The sequence below is a fragment of the Gracilinanus agilis genome, chromosome 5 (assembly GCF_016433145.1).
Source record: "Gracilinanus agilis isolate LMUSP501 chromosome 5, AgileGrace, whole genome shotgun sequence".
Taxonomy (NCBI): Eukaryota; Metazoa; Chordata; class Mammalia; order Didelphimorphia; family Didelphidae; genus Gracilinanus; species Gracilinanus agilis.
In genome coordinates this window covers 228,422,592-228,441,584 of record NC_058134.1, presented here as the reverse complement: position 1 = coordinate 228,441,584, position 18,993 = coordinate 228,422,592, and the positions used below count along the sequence as shown (strand labels likewise).

At 39.8% G+C, this 18,993-nt stretch overlaps 1 protein-coding gene across 1 annotated transcript in view; it reads left to right on the top strand.

The window, feature by feature from the left end:
- MYBPC1 (myosin binding protein C1) overlaps window positions 1-18,993 on the top strand; it is a 76,542-nt gene that overhangs the window by 44,600 nt on the left and 12,949 nt on the right. The window contains exons 20-25 of the mRNA XM_044679150.1: window positions 643-831; window positions 5,490-5,624; window positions 11,846-12,013; window positions 15,163-15,251; window positions 16,659-16,854; window positions 17,998-18,137. Of these exons, the coding sequence (XP_044535085.1) occupies window positions 643-831; window positions 5,490-5,624; window positions 11,846-12,013; window positions 15,163-15,251; window positions 16,659-16,854; window positions 17,998-18,137 (917 nt within the window). The remainder of the gene's footprint in view (window positions 1-642; window positions 832-5,489; window positions 5,625-11,845; window positions 12,014-15,162; window positions 15,252-16,658; window positions 16,855-17,997; window positions 18,138-18,993) is intronic.

Here is an 18,993-nt window from a genome sequence, read left to right as displayed (position 1 = left end):
CCATCAAGCTGAAAAGATTTCTAAGTATAGACCCAGTGCTATTGCGTCACTGTTATCTGAGGATGAACAGGCACCAAGATTATTCATTGTGTTGTTTTCATTTGAATTATTGTAGTTGTGTATATTGTTTTGGTTCTTCTCACTTTGCATTAATTCATACAAGTCCTCACAGCTTCTCTGAATTTCTCATGGCACAATAATGTTCCATTACATTTATATACCATGATTTGCTCAGCCTCTCCCCAATAGATGGACACTCATTTGGTTTCCAGTTCATCTAGCTTGAAAATACAAGACCCATAGCACTGTGGTTCATTGGTAGAAAAAAAAAAAAAACAAACCAAAACTGTCTTCCAGGAAGCTGCCTTTGCTCCTAGCCTTACTCTAGAGCAGTAATTCCCAAAGTGGGCACTACCGCCCCCTGGTGGGTGCTGCAGCAATCCAGGGTGGAGGTGATGGGCACAGGTGCATTTATCTTTCTTATTAATTGCTATTAAAATTTTTAAAAATTAATTTCCAGGGGGCTAAGTAATATTTTTTTCTGGAAAGGGGGCGGTAGGCCAGAAAAGTTTGGGAACCACTGATCTAGAATTATAGACTGGAGAGAAAAGCTGTTTAACGCCCATATTATTCTTCCCCCAGGCTACTTCATAGAAAGGAAAAAAAAACAGAGCTCTAGGTGGATGAGGCTGAATTTTGATCTCATCAAAGAAACTACATTTGAACCCAAGAAAATGATTGAAGGGGTTGCGTATGAGGTCCGGATATTTGCTGTAAATGCAATTGGCATCTCCAAGCCCAGCATGCCCTCCAAGCCTTTTGTTCCCTTGGGTGAGTAAAGAGGGGGCCTGTCTTGGTGGAGAGAATCACCTCCTGGTGGGAAAATTAACCTATGGAAGCTGCTGCTCAAAATACTGATTTCTTCATAAAACAGGAGGAGTAGAAAATCAGGATAACAGAATACTTCCAACTATATGTCTATAACAGAGTGATCAAGAACGCTGGGATGGATTTGAATAATAACCTCAGATTACATTTACTTAGGACTTTCAGGTTTACAAAGGATTTCACAGAGAGCATCTCCTTCAGGATGGCTCTCCAGTTTAGGCATTATTATCCCCATTTTACAAATGAAAAAGCTGAGGTTTAAGAAAGTTGAATACTTACCCATGATCATACTACTAGTGAGAATAGCAAACAGGATTCAAACCCAGCTCTCTCCTGACCTTAGCTCCAACATTCTTTCCACAGTATTACATGGCCTCCATCAGGCAGGTCTAATAATTTTCCATAACCCCACTGAAAAGGTCAGGTACCCCATGAGTCACCAGACCATTCTTTCGTTGCCCTCTGTAAGAGTTCAGCTATTACTGAGCAAGGGCAACTCGGTGGTACAGGGGGTAGAATGCTGGGCTTGGATTCAGGAAGACTCTTCCTGAGTTCACATCTGGCTTCTTACTAGTTGTGTGACCCTGGGCAAGTCACTTAACCCTATTTGGCCCAGTTTCCTCACCTATAAGATGAACTGGAGAAAGAATTGGCACACCATTTCAGTATCTTTGCCAAGAAAACCACAAACGGAGTCATGAAGAGTTGGACATGACTGAAAAACACCATGACTGAGTGAACTAGGCTTAACTAGGAAGGGATGACACTGAGACCTCCAAGGTATGTCACTGGGACAGATGCTTTATTTTCTCCAGTTACCGGAATGTGAAAGAGAGAAGGGGTTCTAGCAATTCTTTAATATTTTATCTGTCTTCTTTTTTCCATTCTTCATTCATTCTTCTTATTCATTTTGGCTTTTTTTCCCCACTAAAATTAGCTTATTGGATGCACCCCAGTAATCTTATGATAAAGGTGATTAAGAAATAACTTTGGGGCAGCTGGGTAGCTCAGTGGATTGAGAGTCAGGCCTAGAGACAGGAGGTCCTAGGTTCAAATCCGGCCTCAGACACTTCCCAGCTGTGTGACCCTGGGCAAGTCACTTGACCCCCCATTGACCACCCATACCACTCTTTCACCTAGGAGCCAATACAAAGAAGTTAAGGGTTTAAAAAAAAAGGCAAAAAATAAATTAAAAAAAAAATTAAAAAAAAAAAGAAATAACATTGTCTTTACTACCATGCATTCCATTCAAACGAACATCGTTCTCTACATTGTTATACATATCCCTGATCTCTCAATGGCATCCAATGTTCAGGCTGGAGCTACAATCTCTTTTAATTCTCTACTAATTTGATATCAGTTTTAATTCTTTAATTCAATGGTATGGCTTAACATATTTTTATATTTAACTAAGAGAGGGTGGATGCCTTGAAAAGTCAGCCTTGTTACTTTGTGGACAATCCAATATGTGTTATATGTTGGACAAAAAAAGAAACAGACAACTGTGGATAAGGAAATGAAAGAGAACATTCTTTCCATCATTACATACTGCCAATGCCCCAGTTTAGAAGCCATTCAGTGAAAATGTTTTGGGAAATGTCCACAGTGAGGATCTCCAAGTTATTAAACCTTTCAGTAAAATATCAAAATGTAAATTAACTAAAAATATAATATTTATTGTACATATAAAATATATCACACACATAAATGTAAAATTAAGTATAAATTTAATTTGATTGATTACAATCAATTAAATATAAAAAGGCATGCAGCTACCCTGAGGCTTCAGAAACTCAAATATAAAATATAATGTAAATTTAATTGATTGTGATCAATTAAGCATAAAAAATAGGCTTAAGAAATCTACAATTATTAAACCAACTAATTAAATATAAAAACATAATTTAGACCATTGACTTATTTAAGCAAAAATTAAAACTGATCCCAAATTAGAGAAATAGAAATGAGATGATTTCATAAGCAATTTGAAAAGCTCCAACTCAACCAATTTAAACCATCTATTGACACTGAATATGGGAAATAGTTTTTTTCCCCAAAAAAAGTCACCATTTTCTAAGGATATTTAACTAATGTGAATCAATCTCCACAAGGAGGTCAAAGAGGCCAGAAACCACTTCAGCCAACAAATAATCTCTGCCAAGCAGAGAGATGTAGAAGTGACAGTGACACTTTAGTATTTAAACATCTTTGTAAAATCTTACTAAGGCAGATGGATGTAGGTCTGTAGGAGGAAAGACAAATGTACTAAGTTTGATTAGAGATCTAAGTATAATTAAACCAGATCATTCTGAGAACATCAAGGAGTGAACTAGGAAGGACAAGCTGAAACATGGAAAAAAGCTACCAAGATTTTCATAATAATTATTTTTTAATCCATGGCAGTGGAAACTCCATAGTTGGACTCCAGTATTCTTTGAGTAATTCTCTATGACTATCCGCCACGGAATACCAGTCTCGAAAGAATTAATATTGTCTGTCACCCAAAAAACAATAATCCTCCTGAGGAGAATGTGGTTAACATGGCAGACAATTAATAAATGCTTCAAATTTAGCTCAATTCCAGATTTATCAAATACTTACTCAGCATTGAAAGAAGGTAGTACTGTGTAGTGGATAGAGAGCTAAACTTGGAGTTAGGGAGACTTGGGTTCGAACCCACCTTTGATATTTAGCATGTCACCATAACTCATCTCTCTCTAAGCCTGTTTCTTCATGTGTAAAAATTTAAAAATATAAAATTTCCTATAATTGTAAAATATTCTATTCCTTTTTCATAGGATTCTTGTGAGATTCAAAAGACATTATATATATGTACACATATATATATATATATATATAAATTGCTACTTAAGCAACAGCTATTATTGTCATAGATAGGAAATGTTGTGTAGTAAATAGAGTGCTAGACTTTGTTTAACCTCTTTTTGGAGAAAGAAGCTCTGTAAGACTGTAATTTATCAAAGAGAGTATTCTTTAATACACAGGTATATTTTTTCTGGGCCCAAAGCTGTAGAAGATGTAAAAGAAATCTATGACATGATATGCTTCCTTCCTCTTGGGGAGCTTAGATCTTTTGGTGAGGAAAATTGTTTTTACATGGATCTCTTCATACTAAGGTCTTCATACTATCCCTAAAATTCTTAGCTTCTAGAATCTAGCTCTCTTATTAATTAAAGGAGCAATTGGAGAGACAAGAAAGCTCCAGGGCAAATAAGGCCATCAATGCTCAGAATTGGAAAAGATCTCATGGATCATCTGATTCAAATCCGACTTGTAATAGAAGGTAGAGACAGTGATGACGTGACTTCACTTACTTCCAATGCAATCCATTCAATGGACTTCCTTCAGTTGAATTAGAATCTGCTTCCTTATAATTTCTACCCATTCTTTCCTCCAGGGCTAAGCAGCACAGGGCTGATTCCTTGTTGGAATAAGAGCCTTTCAAATATTTGAATACAGCAATCATGTCCTCCCCTGAGCCTTCACTTCCCTCTGTATGCTTGCCAATTCCTTGTAGGGACTTTTAAGAATTATATTTCACAGGAACCATTATTTCCATGAGTTGGAAAATGATAATCCCCTGTCCCATGGCAGACTATATCTGGAGTATTATGTTCAGGCCTGGGCATTACAGTTTAGAAAAGACAGAAACTTGAAAAAAAAATCCCCACTGGCACCCAGAATGGCAAAAAAAAAAAAGTCTTCATTCCATGGCTTTTGAGGATTGGTTGAAGTAACCTGGAATGTTTCAACTTGGTGGAAGGAATGAAAAGTGGACAGGAAACATGATGGTTGCCTATACCTGTCTACAGGTATTCGGACGTCCCTTATGTGGAAGTAGGGTGAGATTTATTCTGTTTGACCCCAGGTGGAAGTTACAAAGAGGCAGATTCAGGTATGGTGTTGGGAAATTTTACCAACAATGACTGCTATTCAGAGGCCAGGTTGCTTAATGGAGAGCCAGCTGTGGAGGTGAGAAGTCCTGGGTTCAAATCTGAACTCAGAAACCTTCTAACTATGTGATCCTAAGTAAGTCACTTAACCCCAATTGCCTGCCCTTTACTGCTCTTCTACCTTGGAACCCTGAATTTCATAGCAAATTAATTCTTTAATTTAATAATTCTTTATTTTATTATAATCATCTCTACCACATGACAAATAATAAATGATTGTGTTGAGATGTGATTATAAAAATAAAATATATATTTATGTGTAAAATATATAATGTATAAAAATAAATATATATATTAAAATATAATTCTAAAAATGAAATGTATTATATATTTATATATAAATTTAAAGACAGACGAGAAGGGTTTTTAAAAACCCCCTAGTATAGCTGTCACAAGAGGAATGGTCAGCCTCAGAGGGAGAAAAGCATGACAATAGATTTTGTACCAAATGGTTTTTAAAGGTGTTCCCCTCTGCAAGTCTCCCCGAAGAAGCTGAGGCGGTAGTGGGGATTCCTTTCAGCTATGGGAGAGGGAGACCAGACGACTTCTTGAGTCCCTTCTGTGACAATCTTGAGATTCTGGGAGCTCGCATTTCATGGCTTCCCCCCTGTCCTTTCTCTTTTAAAGCTGTGACCAGTCCCCCTACTCTTCTGGCTGTTGACTCGGTAACCGATAGCACTGTGACGATGAAATGGAGGCCCCCAGACCAGATCGGCGCTGCCGGATTAGATGGCTATGTGATTGAGTATTGCTTTGAAGGAAGTAAGTAACCACCGTGAAGGTTTCTTCCTAGGGCTCACGATGATGACAGCAATCATTAGAGGAGACAATTCACACCACGTTTTCTCCTTTCCTTAGAAGGTCATCTCTTTCGTACTAAGAAAGGTTGGACTAAATTCCAAAAAGAATAGCAATAATAATAATAATAATAAGGAATGAAATGTAATTCCTCTAGGATGTGTTCTTAATCAGCCCTACCTATAGTGATTAGCTGCTGCCCCCCAAATAAGCCTTCTCCTAGCAAGCCTAGTGACCTGAGCACTCTGTGGTTCTGCCAAGACATGGGAAAGAAAGCTCCCCAAAAGTCAGCTTCAAGACTTACAGTCCTTTTGTTAAAGCAATGTGTTCTTCCACAAGATAACCAATGCTTGTTTAGGATGAATAGATTTGGCAAAGGCGCAAGGAAAGAACTTTGGATTTGGAAACAGGTGACATGGATTTGAATCCTGGTTCTGGGTGACTGTGGGCCTTAGTTTCCTTATCTGTAAAATGGAGGGATTACAGTAGTTCACCTTCAAGACTCCTTCCACCTCCAAATCTATGATCCTGTGAGATGTGATTTTAGCCTGCCTGTCCATGCTCTGTAATACTCTAAGGTGGTGAGCTGCTTACTGATGTGCAGAGAGCTTCCCCTGTCCTTCCCAAGATAAACAAACAATAAGGGAATAAGGAAATATAAAGGATGATTTTTTTTTAAAGATTCTCAATAAGTGATATTGACAGCCTTGTCTTTTGACAGTTGGTGAAACAGGTTCCGCATCTAATCAATATGTCTTGTCCAGGGGCTTGGGACTGCTCTAAAGAAATCACCTTTGGGGGCAGCTAGGCAGGTGGCATAGTGGATTGAGAGCCAGACCTAAAGACAGAACACCTTGGGTTCAAATCTGGCCTCAGGTACTTCCTAGCTGTGTGACCCTGGGCAAGTCACTTAACCCCGGTTGTCTGGCCCTTACTACTTTTCTGCTTTAGACTCAATATAAAGTATTGATTCTAAAACAGAAGGCAAGAGTTTTAACTTTTTTTTAAAAAAGAGAGAGAGAGAGAAAGGGAGAGAGAGAAGGGGAGAGAGAGAGAGAGAGAGAGAGAGAGAGAGAGAGAGAGAGAGAGAAGGAAGGAAAGAAAGAAAGAAAGGAGGGAGGGAGGCAAAAGAGAGAGATCATTCTTAAGAACGAGAGGGGAAAGAGAAACAATAGAGGTGGAGGTGAGGGTAGGAGGAATGGGTGAAAGAGGAGGAGACACAGAGCTAAGAGGCAAGGAACATAGAAACAAATGATTATTATGGGCTGTATCCTTGTCAAGCACCAAAGAATGGAAGTCAAGTGCAAAAATTAGGGAAGCCTCATAATCATAGATGAGTAAGCAAGCCTGGTCCACTTCTAGCTTCCATCTTCATTCTAGGAGATCTTAGGTAAGTATCTCACCAGAGAAGCCTGCTCACTTTTCTGTGAGAATGGGAGAAATGAGCTTCCTTGTCACCATGTTTAAAATTCAGCTTCTTTCAATAATTCTTGGACCCAAGAATCTTAGAACACATCAGATGAGAAATGAGGATTATGGATTCAAAGATTTGGGGGTGGGTTGGATGGAGACTTACAAAGAAGAGAATTCTTGTGCAGAGAGACTTGATGAAGAAATCTCTAGCCCCTGGATTAGAGCACCCCTGGAAATTATCAACTCTGTCAGGAGGGAAGAACAGATGGGGATGAGATGAAGTCACAGTCAATCTGGTTTCAGCTGTTACACGCTTTTCTGCCTGAGATCTGCCCCCATGCTCCCAATGCCAGGAAGATGTCATCCTGAATGAAGGGAGAAACTATGGGAAAGTGTCCAAGAAGGGTGGGGATCACAGTCTAGGATCTCCATCATATCACCCCAAGCCACCGTAACGTTGTAAATCTTTGGGTAACCTGGTTTCTTGAATGCCTCTTGGGGTTGTTGGTGAACTGAAACTCCAATTCTTGTAATATTTCAAATCACCCCAAACTTTCCCCTCCCCCATTTGTAATAATGCCAAAGTTTAACCGTACAGAATTGTTCAGTCTTATGTTTGATGTGGCCACTGACCACAGATGTTTATGTTGTATGAAATAGAGCAAATTCTTTACTCTTTTCTTTCCGATAGGTTTAAAATGTAAGAAGATGCAACAAAATGATAGCTGGCTGTCATTTTGATGTTACCCACCTTTAGATAAAATACAATGAAATGTATTTTACATAATTTTGCGTGTGATCTGTGTAGATACATATGCATATATATGCCCATATATACATATGTATATGTACACAGTCATTATTATGTATCTTTTTTGCCCCCCATAACATGACTTTGGAATCAGCTGTCTCTGAAAGTTTAACGTCTATATCTTTCTATTTTCTCCTTGTGGTCTTTTCTTTCTCTATTGGCTGCCCTGTTCTTCAGTCTCTTGATGGCTGCGTTCCTCCTAAACTAATTTTTCTATAATGTTTTAATGCTTTTGGGAAATGTCGGATTTTATTCTGTAAGAGAAACCTTTCTTTATAAGATGGTGTGTTATTTCTGGCTCTGTCTTTTTCTAGTTTATGCCTGTGGTATTTTATTCTTTCTTCTACAAGTTTTCTTTTTCCCCTTGCATTGTCTGTGGTCTTCCCTTCTGTATTTTATGGTGTTCATTCCCTTTTCTACCTACCCACTCCCAACACTTTCTTTCTTATTCTTTCTTAAATGAAAGGGGGTTGGGAATTTCAATATTTTTAGTTCTTCCTCCCTCATGCTTCTTTTCTCTCCTGCTTCCTCTGGTTTCTCCTCTACGCCCTCCGTTTATCATTAACTTCTTTTTTTTCTTTCAGTCTCCTCTCTTTACTCTTTCTTCATTTATCTTTCTCCTTTTCTTGTCCACCAAGAATATAAAAGACCCAATCCACAACCAGCTGTTGGCAGGATCTCTTTCTTTAAGAACTTTACCTACATCTCTGTTTCAGCTGCTAGGAAAATCCCTGCTCCTGAGTCCTTCTCCTTTTCAATGTACAGTCCCTTCTCCTCCTACTCTCATATCCTCGGGTCTCTAGGCCATCAATTAAATTGTCCTTCTTCCTTTCTCCCATCTGGAGCATGGGAACTGAGAATTCATTGGTTCCCTTGGGAGATGCCACCAACTCGACAGAGAACTACCGACTACGGGCAGCCAACAAGTGCTTGCCATTCCAGCTCCTTTTGAAACTCAAACATTAATCCCATGGAACTAGTGACCCTTTTGTCATCATTAATTGATGATGATTAGGAATGAAGGTTCAACCTTTGACACAAGAATGTGAGAGAATCCTTGGAGAACTCCATAGGAAGAAGACTATGGTTCCTGGTGAGCTTTGGGTCCACAGGGGTCTTTATTGTTCTACTGTGACCTCCTGTTGGCCCTATGGCAGCCCTAGAAAAAAAAGGTGGGGTGGGGATTCAGACAGAGAATTCCAGAACAGCAATGTGGCTAGATCTCTCATGTGCTGAGCCATGTCATGTGCCAGGACTAAGAGGGTCTCTCTTTCCCTCCGGTCTTTATTTTCAAAGGGGTAGGGGAAGAGCTATAAATCATCTCTATCAAACTCCAAAGCAAACATGGAAATGTTTGGTCTAACTATGACTGAGAGGCAATGGGGTGTAGTGTATAGAGTCGGCCTCAAAACCAGGATGGAAGGCTTTGGTTTACAGCTGCTCTCTGACACACACACTGATTGTGTGACTCTGTACAAGGCATAATTTCTCAGTGTTCTAGGCAGATGCCCCAGACTTTAGGAGTTGCAGACAAGGTGCCAAATTAAGTTGGTAAAGAGAGTTTCCTTACCTAGGAAATCCCACGATGAATGAAATCCCAGTTCTAGTCTCTTTTCCTATTATTATTATTATTATTATTATTATTATTATTATTATTATTATTATTACAGTGTAGAAGGAAAAGACAAGATCAAAGGATAGGGATGAACATGACACTCCAAAGAATGTCTGGGGAGGCTGAGTAGTTTCATTCCCCTCTGACCTAGATCCCACCCCCCCAACCATTCCCTTTCAGCCTGCTGGTGCTCTGCCTGTCTCTTACTCTCTACAGCTGGAGGTGCCTCAGCCCCCCACTCTCTCCCCTTCACTCTTCTTTCTCTCTTGCCCTTCTTCACTGTGGCTGGGGCCTCGGGCTCAGCGAGACTGTGGGTGGGAGAGTGTCTCTCCCAAGTGGCCACCCACTGGATAGGAAACTTGACCTCACGAGAACTCTGCCTAGAAACTTGTTGGTGTCTCTCTCCCGATCACTCCCCTGAAGATGGAGATCTTTGCACACTTTGCATCACTTACTAACAGAGAATGCTAACTACTGATACAATACTCCTCTTTGTGTGAAAGTGGGTGTCTTGGATTAATTTTAATGATGACCTCTTACAAGGTACATCGGCAAAAGAGTCTGATGAAAAGGGGGAGGCTGCCCTTGATCTCTCAGGTACAGTATTCCATCAAAGTATCAAGCTTCTTTTTAGTCTATGGTGTAGATGGCTGGGAAAGTCTCACGGCTAACAGTGAAATAAAGTGACCCTCTCTTTGTCATCCCCACACAAAGGAGCCTGCGGAAATCAGAGGAAGAGCTTAGGGTCCTCCATCTGCCAGCCCGATTCCTTACACAGAGAATGGAGATATAATAGCCAAGAACAGTGTAGAAACTAGAAACAGTTCATCCACTTGCAACTGTTATTTCCCTAGCCCACATCTTGTGGCTGAGGATGGGCCAACAGCTTCATTGATACGAGGGGTTAGGGATGAGCAGGGATGAAGCTACCAAAACCTCAGTGTTCCCGCTTTTAGCAGAAAGGAAACAAAAAACATTGGCTTGAAGACAATGGGGTGTGAATTCAAATTCTGTCTCTTCAGCTGACTACCTACGGGACCTTAGGCAAGTTCCTTAATCTCTCTTAGGCTTCAGGTATCTCAGGGGAAATGAGGAGCTTGGATTTGGTCATCTCTGAGGTTCTATCCAGCTTAAAGCTGTGATGCTCTGACTTATACCAACTCCCAACCCAGTATCTGGCCTCTAGAACAAATTTTATCTTCACTGTTATTTCTGCAGTCCGATTTCCTGCCCTAATATTCGAGTCTCAGCAATAGATTTGCAGAGAGAAAATGCAGAATTTACATAACTCTTTATGACTATAAATTATGCCGATGTCTTTGCCATCCATATCAACACATTTTATTGCTTTCTGAATTTTTATGAGTACAGATGGCTAACTGGAAATAATTATATCAATTATTATCAAAATACACCAAGAAAACTGCTGGAAAATACTACATAATATCCTCTTCTTATGTGTCCTCTTGTGGTAGACGTGACTCTAAGGTCCTCAGTTGCTGTGCCAGCAAAGCACTAATTCTGGCAGGACCTGCTGAGCTAGAAAAACATTAAGTACAGACCTGGTTCTAGACTCTGTCTGTCTCTGTCTCCCAAGAGCCAGTCTAAACCCAACGGCAAGTTGGCCAAATGGACTCATTGTTTTAGCCATATTAATCCTCAGTAATCATCTGCCAAGTCCCAGAGGGGTCACTGGTAGAGGGGGTACTCAGATCAACANGGGGGGGGGGGGAGGGCTTACCATAATCATGCTGGTAATACAACGACAGAAAACAAAACGGGCCCCATCCTCGAGAGATTACTTTCTGCTCTTAAAGAATAGCTGGGTTGGTAGAATGCACACTAGTATTCTATAGGGAGAAAATTAGAGGCTCTTCAGAAATCACAGAATTCCCTTCCCAAAACTATTCACGTGAAGCCACAAAATTAAACATTTTCCATTTAAATGTTTTAAATATCTCACTATTTTCTTTTTTTTTTTTTTTTAAACCCTTACCTTCCGTCTTGGAGTCAATATTGTGTATTGGCTCCAAGGCAGAAGGGTGGTAAGGGTAGGCAATGGGGGTCAAGTGACTTGCCCAGGGTCACACAGCTGGGAAGTGTCTGAGGCCGGGTTTGAACCTAGGACCTCCCGTCTCTAGGCCTGGCTCTCAATCCACTGAGCTACCCAGCTGCCCCCATATCTCACTATTTTCTATGAGTCTGGACCCAAAGTCTCATGCCCTAATTCTAGTATTAATAATAAAATGCAATTTTGAGTTTCTACTATCTGAGATTCAGACTAAATATGACAGGCAAATAACTGGAGAATTCTTCCCTCTTTTTCCTTTCTTTTTGATTTATTAGCTGAGGACTGGATAGTGGCCAACCCAGAACTAACTGACAAAACTAAATTCACCATCACTGGTCTTCCGACGGATGCAAAAATCTTTGTGAGAGTAAAAGCTGTGAATGCTGCTGGTGCCAGTGAGCCTAAATATTATGGACAGCCCATCTTAGTCAAGGAGATTATTGGTAAGCTATCAAAATGTTTTATTTCTACCTCCCCGCCCCCCTGTTCTTTCCCCCCCTCCTCTCCTCTAACTCTTTACTATCCTGAATCTTCTCATCACTTCTCTCCTTAAATTACATATTTACCAGTAATTCCCAGGAGTAAGAAATCAAAGAACCATCTCTGTTCAAGCTGAAAGAGTACCAGGTCTAAGTGAAAAAGATCTGAGGTTATTAGTGAATCACAAGATTCACGTGAGTTTCATAGGACAGAGTAGCCAGAAAAAAAGCTAATGCTTGAGTAGAGTGAGCTATAAGAGCTGGCACGTGGAGTGTTAAAAACCTAACAGGGCTTTCACATGTGTAATTCATATCAAATTGTTTGCCTGGTCAGTGGGTAGAGACAGGGTAAGAGGGAGTGAGAGAATTTGGAACCCTCCAGTTTTTTTAAGTGTTGAAAGTAAAATTACATATATAATTTATACATACACATATATCCACATACTATATATTTGTATATATAGAGAACTTATTTTCAACATTTAAAATATAAATATACATACACATATAGCACACATATTTGTATGTATGTATATATGTATGTATGTATGTATGTATGTATATGTGTGCATGTATATAAAAGACCTGGCATGTTTGGAAGTGCTTCTCCAGCAGATCAACAAAAATATATGGACAAAAATCAGATGAGACCAGAGGTAGAGGGTAGGTTGTATTCTGCAGCATTGGAAAGACTTTCCTCATAAAATTTTAAAATTCATTTATTTATATTTTTAAATATTTTTCCATGTTTCCATGATTCATTTTCTCTCCCTCCCCTTTTCTCTCCCCACTCCCAGAGCCAATAAGCAATTCCACTGGGTTGTATAAATGTCGTCACTTGATATCTATTTCCATATCATTCATTTTTGCTATAGAGCAGGCTTTTAAAGCCTACACCCCAAATCACATCCCCATATATACATGTAATAAGTGATATCTATCATTTGTTCTTGTTTTGCATTTCTGCTCCCACAATTCTATCAATGTGGTTAGCATTCTTTCCCATAAGTTCTTTAGGAGTGTCCTGGCTTGTTGCATTGCTACTAATAGCAAAGTCCATCACATTGGATTGTTCCACAGTATTTTACTTTTTATGTACAATGTTCTCCTGGTTCTGCTCTTTTCACTCTGCATCAGTTCATTGAGGTTTTCCCAGTTCATATAGAAATCCTCCAGATCATCAATCCTTACAGCACAGTAGTAGTATTCCATCACCATCAGATACCACAATCTGTTCATTGATACCAATCGAGGGACTATCCTTCATTTTCCAGTTTTTTGCCACCACATAGAATGTGGCTATGAATATTTTCATACAAGTATTTTTCTTTATTATCTCTTTGGGGCACAAACCTAGTAGTGATATTGCTGGATCAAAGGGCAGGCATTCTTTTAAAGCCATTTGCACATAATTCCAAATTGCCTTCTAGAATGGCTGGATTAATTCACAATTCCACCAACAATGCATTAGTGTCCCGATTTTGCCACAACCCCTCCAACATTTATTTTCCTTTACTGGCATATTAGCCAATCTGCTGAGTGTGAGGTGGTACCTCAGCATTGTTTTGACTTGCATTTCTCTAATTATGAAAGATTTAGTACACTTTTTCATGTGCTTATTGATAGTTCTAATTTCTTTATCTGAAAGCTGCCTGTTTGTGTCCCCTGACCATTTGTAAGTTGGGGAATGGCTTGATTTTTTTGTACAATCGACTTAGCTCCTTGTAAATTTGAGAAATTAGGTCTTTGTCAGAGGTTTTTGTTACAAAAATTTTTTCCCAACTGTTGCTTCCCTTCTGATTTTGGTTGCATTGGTTTTGTTTGTACAGAAACTTTTTAATATGATCAAAATTATTCATTTTACATTTTGTAGTGGTCTCTATCTCCTGCTTGGTCCTAAATTCCTTCCTTTCCCGTAGATCTGACAGGTATACTATTCTATGTTCATCTAATTTATGTTTTCCCTCTTTATATTTAAGTCATTTACCCATTCTGAATTAATCTTGGTGTAGGGTGTAAGATGTTGATCTAGACCTAATCTCTCCCATACTGTTTTCAAATGTTCCCAGCAGTTTTTATCAGATACCGAGTTCTTGTCCCAAAAGCTGGGATCATTGGGTTTATTGTACACTATCTTGCTGAGGTCATTTACAGCAAGTCTATTCCATTGATACACCCTTCTGTCTCTTAACCAGTACCATATTGTTTTGATGACCACTGCTTTATAGTGCAGTTTGAGATCTGGTAACGCTAGGCCTCCATCCTTCACGTTTTTTTCATTATTTCCCTTGATATTCTTGATCTTTTGTTTTTCCAAATGAATGCTGAAATAATTTTTTTTCTAATTCTAAAAAAAATGTTTTGGTAGTTTGATAGATATAGCACTGAATAAGTAAATTAATTTAGGTAGGATTATCATTTTTATTATACTCATCAAATTTTAACCACAGGTCCAGTGAGGCAGGTGATAGATAGTCCTACTGAATTCTCCTTGTTCAGATTCCATCTGGAGCATCTTGTCCAGTTCCGGGTACTCTCTCTTAGGAAGGACATTGGCAGGCTAGAGAATGTCCAGGGAAGAAGAGTAGGATGGTGGGGTAGCTTGATGGCCTGGAATCAGGAGGACTTGGGTTCAAATCTGCCCTCAGACACTTCCTACTTTTGTGACCCTGGATAAGTTACTTAACTCTAATCACCTACTTCTCTGTCTTAGAATTGCTATGAGAACAGAAGGTAAGGGATTAAAAAAAAAAAAAAAACAAAGATGAGAAGGATAATCATGGAAGTCGAGACCATGCAGTCTATACAAGGATCACTTAAAGAAACTTGGGATGTTGGGGAAAGAAAATATTTAGAGGGGAAAGATAGCTGCTTTCAAGTATTTGAAGGACTGTCATGCGTTGAAAAAAAGATTTATTTTTGTTGGTCCCAGAGTGTTTCTATCTAGAGAAAATGCTTTGCCTAAACAAGCTGTTAATGGCGTATACCTGGTCATTGGAAAATATCTCCATTTGTGGCCCATGAAGTTGGCTGTTTCTTTCTATTACATATGCGTATTTCCCACGTATTAGGGGGGAAATCTGACAGTTCAAAAATGTTATTTCTTCCATTAGAACCGCCAAAGATTCGCATCCCACGACATCTGAAGCAAACCTATCTTCGAAGAGTTGGAGAGGCTGTCAATCTTGTGATTCCCTTCCAGGTAACAATTTCATGGAAGTTTATTCTCTATTGGAATTGCATCTGGTCCAACACGTTATACAATGGGAATGGGGTGACAGTGAGTTTAGGCTAGCCATAACGAAGCCCTTTCTGAAGCGGAAGGCAATGAAACACTAAAATGGGCTTTGACAAAGCCAATGGAATCGAGGAAAACTGCCTTTCTGTCTCAGTCCAACTGGATCTGTTCTGACTTTAAAGTTGGATGGAGGGAAAAGGGTAAGGAGGGTGGGCCTGGGAAAAGGAAGCAAACCTTTCTAAGGTTCTTCCCAGTCTGTGATTTGGGAAATCTAGCCCTCATTTTAAACAAAATTTAGCATCCAGAAAACAATGCTCTTTGCCAGTGATGGCAAACCTTTTGGAGACAGAGTGCCAGGCCTGCCCCCGCCCAGACCCAGTTCTGTGTCACCCCTCCCCCTTCCCCCGGACTGAGGAAGCTCTCCCATTGGGTTGCTGGGCAGATGTGAAAAAATGTCTCAGGCACAGTGGAGAGAGGGGGAGGGAAGCAGCTCTATCTGAGTCTCTCTGCCTTTCTAGTAATAATCTCTTGGGGGGGAGCATGTACCCCCAGAGAGCTCTCTGTGTGCCATCTTTAGTACCCGTGCCATAGGTTCGTCATCAGTGCTCTATGCCATTGAAAGGGCTTCCTGATTTTAGGTGAAAATCAATACATTAAAAAAATAATCAATGTGGGGCAGCTGGGTAGCTCAGCAGATTGAGAGCCAGGCCTAGAGACCAGAGGTCCTGGGTTCAAATCCGGCCTCAGACACTTCCCAGCTGTGTGACCCTGGGCAAGTCACTTAACCCCCATTGCCTAGCCCTTCTCACTCTTCGGCCTTAGAAACAATACACAGTATGGGTTCTAAGACTGAAGGTAAGAATTGTTCTTTTTTTTTTTTTAAAGAATAATCAGGAATTTTAAACACTTCTATGAGTCATACGAATATTCACATAAAAGTTGTTTTTACATGTAATAAGGGGAAAATAAAATATCATTCTAAAAATGCACATACACATATCAAAAGATATTTTCAGAAATCACTGTGACCCACTAAATTCTATCAGCTCATGAAATTAAAATCAATTTCCACTTAGTGCCAACCCCAAAACTTGCCTATGACTATGTCATTGTGAAAGGATAATTGAGACTCACTAAGGCTTCTGCTTTGTATAGTCAACTACCTGGCTAAGCCTTTCTGCATTGACTTAAATTTATTTGACTGTTTTGACTGTTGCTGCCCCAAAATACACAGAGTCAGAAGGATCTGGATTCAAATCCTGTCATTGACCCCTACTAGCAGTGTGACCCCCTTTGTGTATTCTTAAGGAATACAACCACCTTAATGGCTTCATTGCTTCACCTTAACTTATTCCCCTGCTTTCTTTCTAGGGAAAGCCAAGGCCAGAGTTAACTTGGAAGAAGGATGGTGCTGATATAGATAAGAACCAAATAAATATCCGCAATTCCGAAACGGACACAATCATATTTATCAGAAAAGCAGAGAGGAGTCACTCGGGGAAATACGATCTGGAAGTGAAAGTGGACAAATATGTGGACAGTGCCTCAATAGATATTCAGATAGTTGGTAGGTTTAAAGAAAGAAGACCAGGATATTTTTGTCAAGGCAATATAAATCTGTCATTTTTCTAATGATTACAACAGATATAGAAATGAGATTTTGTTAAAGGGCAGTTAGATGGCTCAGTGGTTAGAGCAGGTTTGGAGTCAGGAAAACCTGGGTTCAAATCTGGCCTCAGACACTTACTAACTTTTTGACCCTGGGCAAGTCATTTAACTCTTATCTGTAAAATGAGCTGGAGAAGGAAATGGCAAACTACTCCAATATCCTTGCCAAGAAAACCTTAAATAGGGTCACTAAGAGTCAGACACAACTGAAATGTAACCCTATTTGCCTCTGTTTCTTCAGTCTGTCAAATGAGCCAGAGAAGGAAATGGCAAACACATCAGTGTCTTTGCCAAGAAAATCCCAAACGATAGGGGGCAGCTGGATAGCTCAGTGGATTGAAAGTCAGGCCCAGAGACAGGAGGAGGTCCTGGGTTCAAATTTGACCTCAGACACTTCCTACCTGTGTGACCCTGGGCAAGTCACTTGACCCCCATTGCCTACCCTTACCACTCTTCTGCCTTGGAGCCAATACACAATATTGACTCGAAGACGGAAGGTGAGGGTTTTTAAAAAAAAAAAAAAGGGAGAGAAAGAAAATCCCAAACGGGGTCATAAAAGCAGACATGACTGAAATGACTGAACAACAGTAACATGAGACTTGATCAACTGCTAAATGATTTTCATCTGTTCTCAGTAGGACTGTTCTAGAGGGAAACTTCTCTTTCCGAGCAAGTTATATGGATTCTCTCAAGATTTTCCTTTACCGGAGTACATTGTATCAGTACAGACCATAGTAGCTTATTGCCATTTCTAAATCTATAGCCTCAGAGCTACTGCAGCCTCAACAAGCAACTGTCGTACCTTCTTCACTATCCTAATACTGCGCATTTCTGGGTGAAGAAATTTTTTTCAAATGAAGAACTTTGAGGTTGTCGCCTGTTTTGAGGTCTGTCATGGCTATGTTGTAAGAGAAAGCACATTCTCTCGAAAAACCCTTACGAGCATCTAGTGGGAAGAAGGTGGTTTAGAAATGTTCTTCTAACAAAATATTGATTGGTGGCAAATGGCAGGGCACTAACATTGTGATTTTTGTTTCATCAGACCGCCCTGGCCCACCCCAGTCTGTGAAGATTGAGGATGTTTGGGGAGAGAACGCTGCCTTGGTATGGACACCACCAAAGGATGATGGAAATGCTGCCATTACAGGCTATACAATTCAAAAAGCAGACAAAAAGAGTATGGTGAGTTGTTATTTCCTCTGAATACAGCGGGGAAAAGGCTTGATTTCAAATTTGTAATATTTTATTTCACTGGCAAAATACTCATTATATGTGTTTATATACATATACATATATATATATTTCACTCAGTCAATAAGCCTTTATTAAGCATGACTGTGCCTCAGTTTCCATATCTGTAAAATGAGAGAATTAGACCAGATAGTCCTGAGATCTCTTCTAGTTCTAAAATTCTAATCCTATTGCCTTATTATTATGTTTTTTTAAAACCCTTTCCTTCTGTTTTAGAATTGACACTAAGGTAGAAAAGCATTAAGGACTATGCAATTGGACTTAAGTGACTTGCCCAGGGTTACACAGCTAGAAGTATCTCAGGCCAGATTTGAGCCCAGATCTTCCCAACTCCAGGCCTGGCTCTATCGATTGAGCTACACAACTGCCTCTATGATCCTGTTATTTTAGGGGGGTTTATTATTATTTATTATTTATGCTTGTGGATAAGCCTAGCTATTTGTGGAGGGGCTCCTTAGCAGACTGACTACAGAGTGAGGAATTTATTTTGACCAAAACAATTCAGAAAAACCATCTACTAAATAGTGTAATGGTTATGATAAACATTGGCGAAGGAACAAAATCACAGGGAGTAGCATAAAGCAGCCTGAGTGTTTTTATTTTCCCCAAACAGCCCCTGGTGTGTGGAGTATGGATCTACTGTGGTTGAAAAACACCCCTGATTGGGAAACTAAGTAGTATAGAAAAGAAAGGAAGGAGAGAAGGAGAGAGAGAGAGAGAGAGAGAGAGAGAGAGAGAGAGAGAGAGAGAGAGAGAGAGAGGGAGAGGAAGGGAGGGAGGGAGGAAG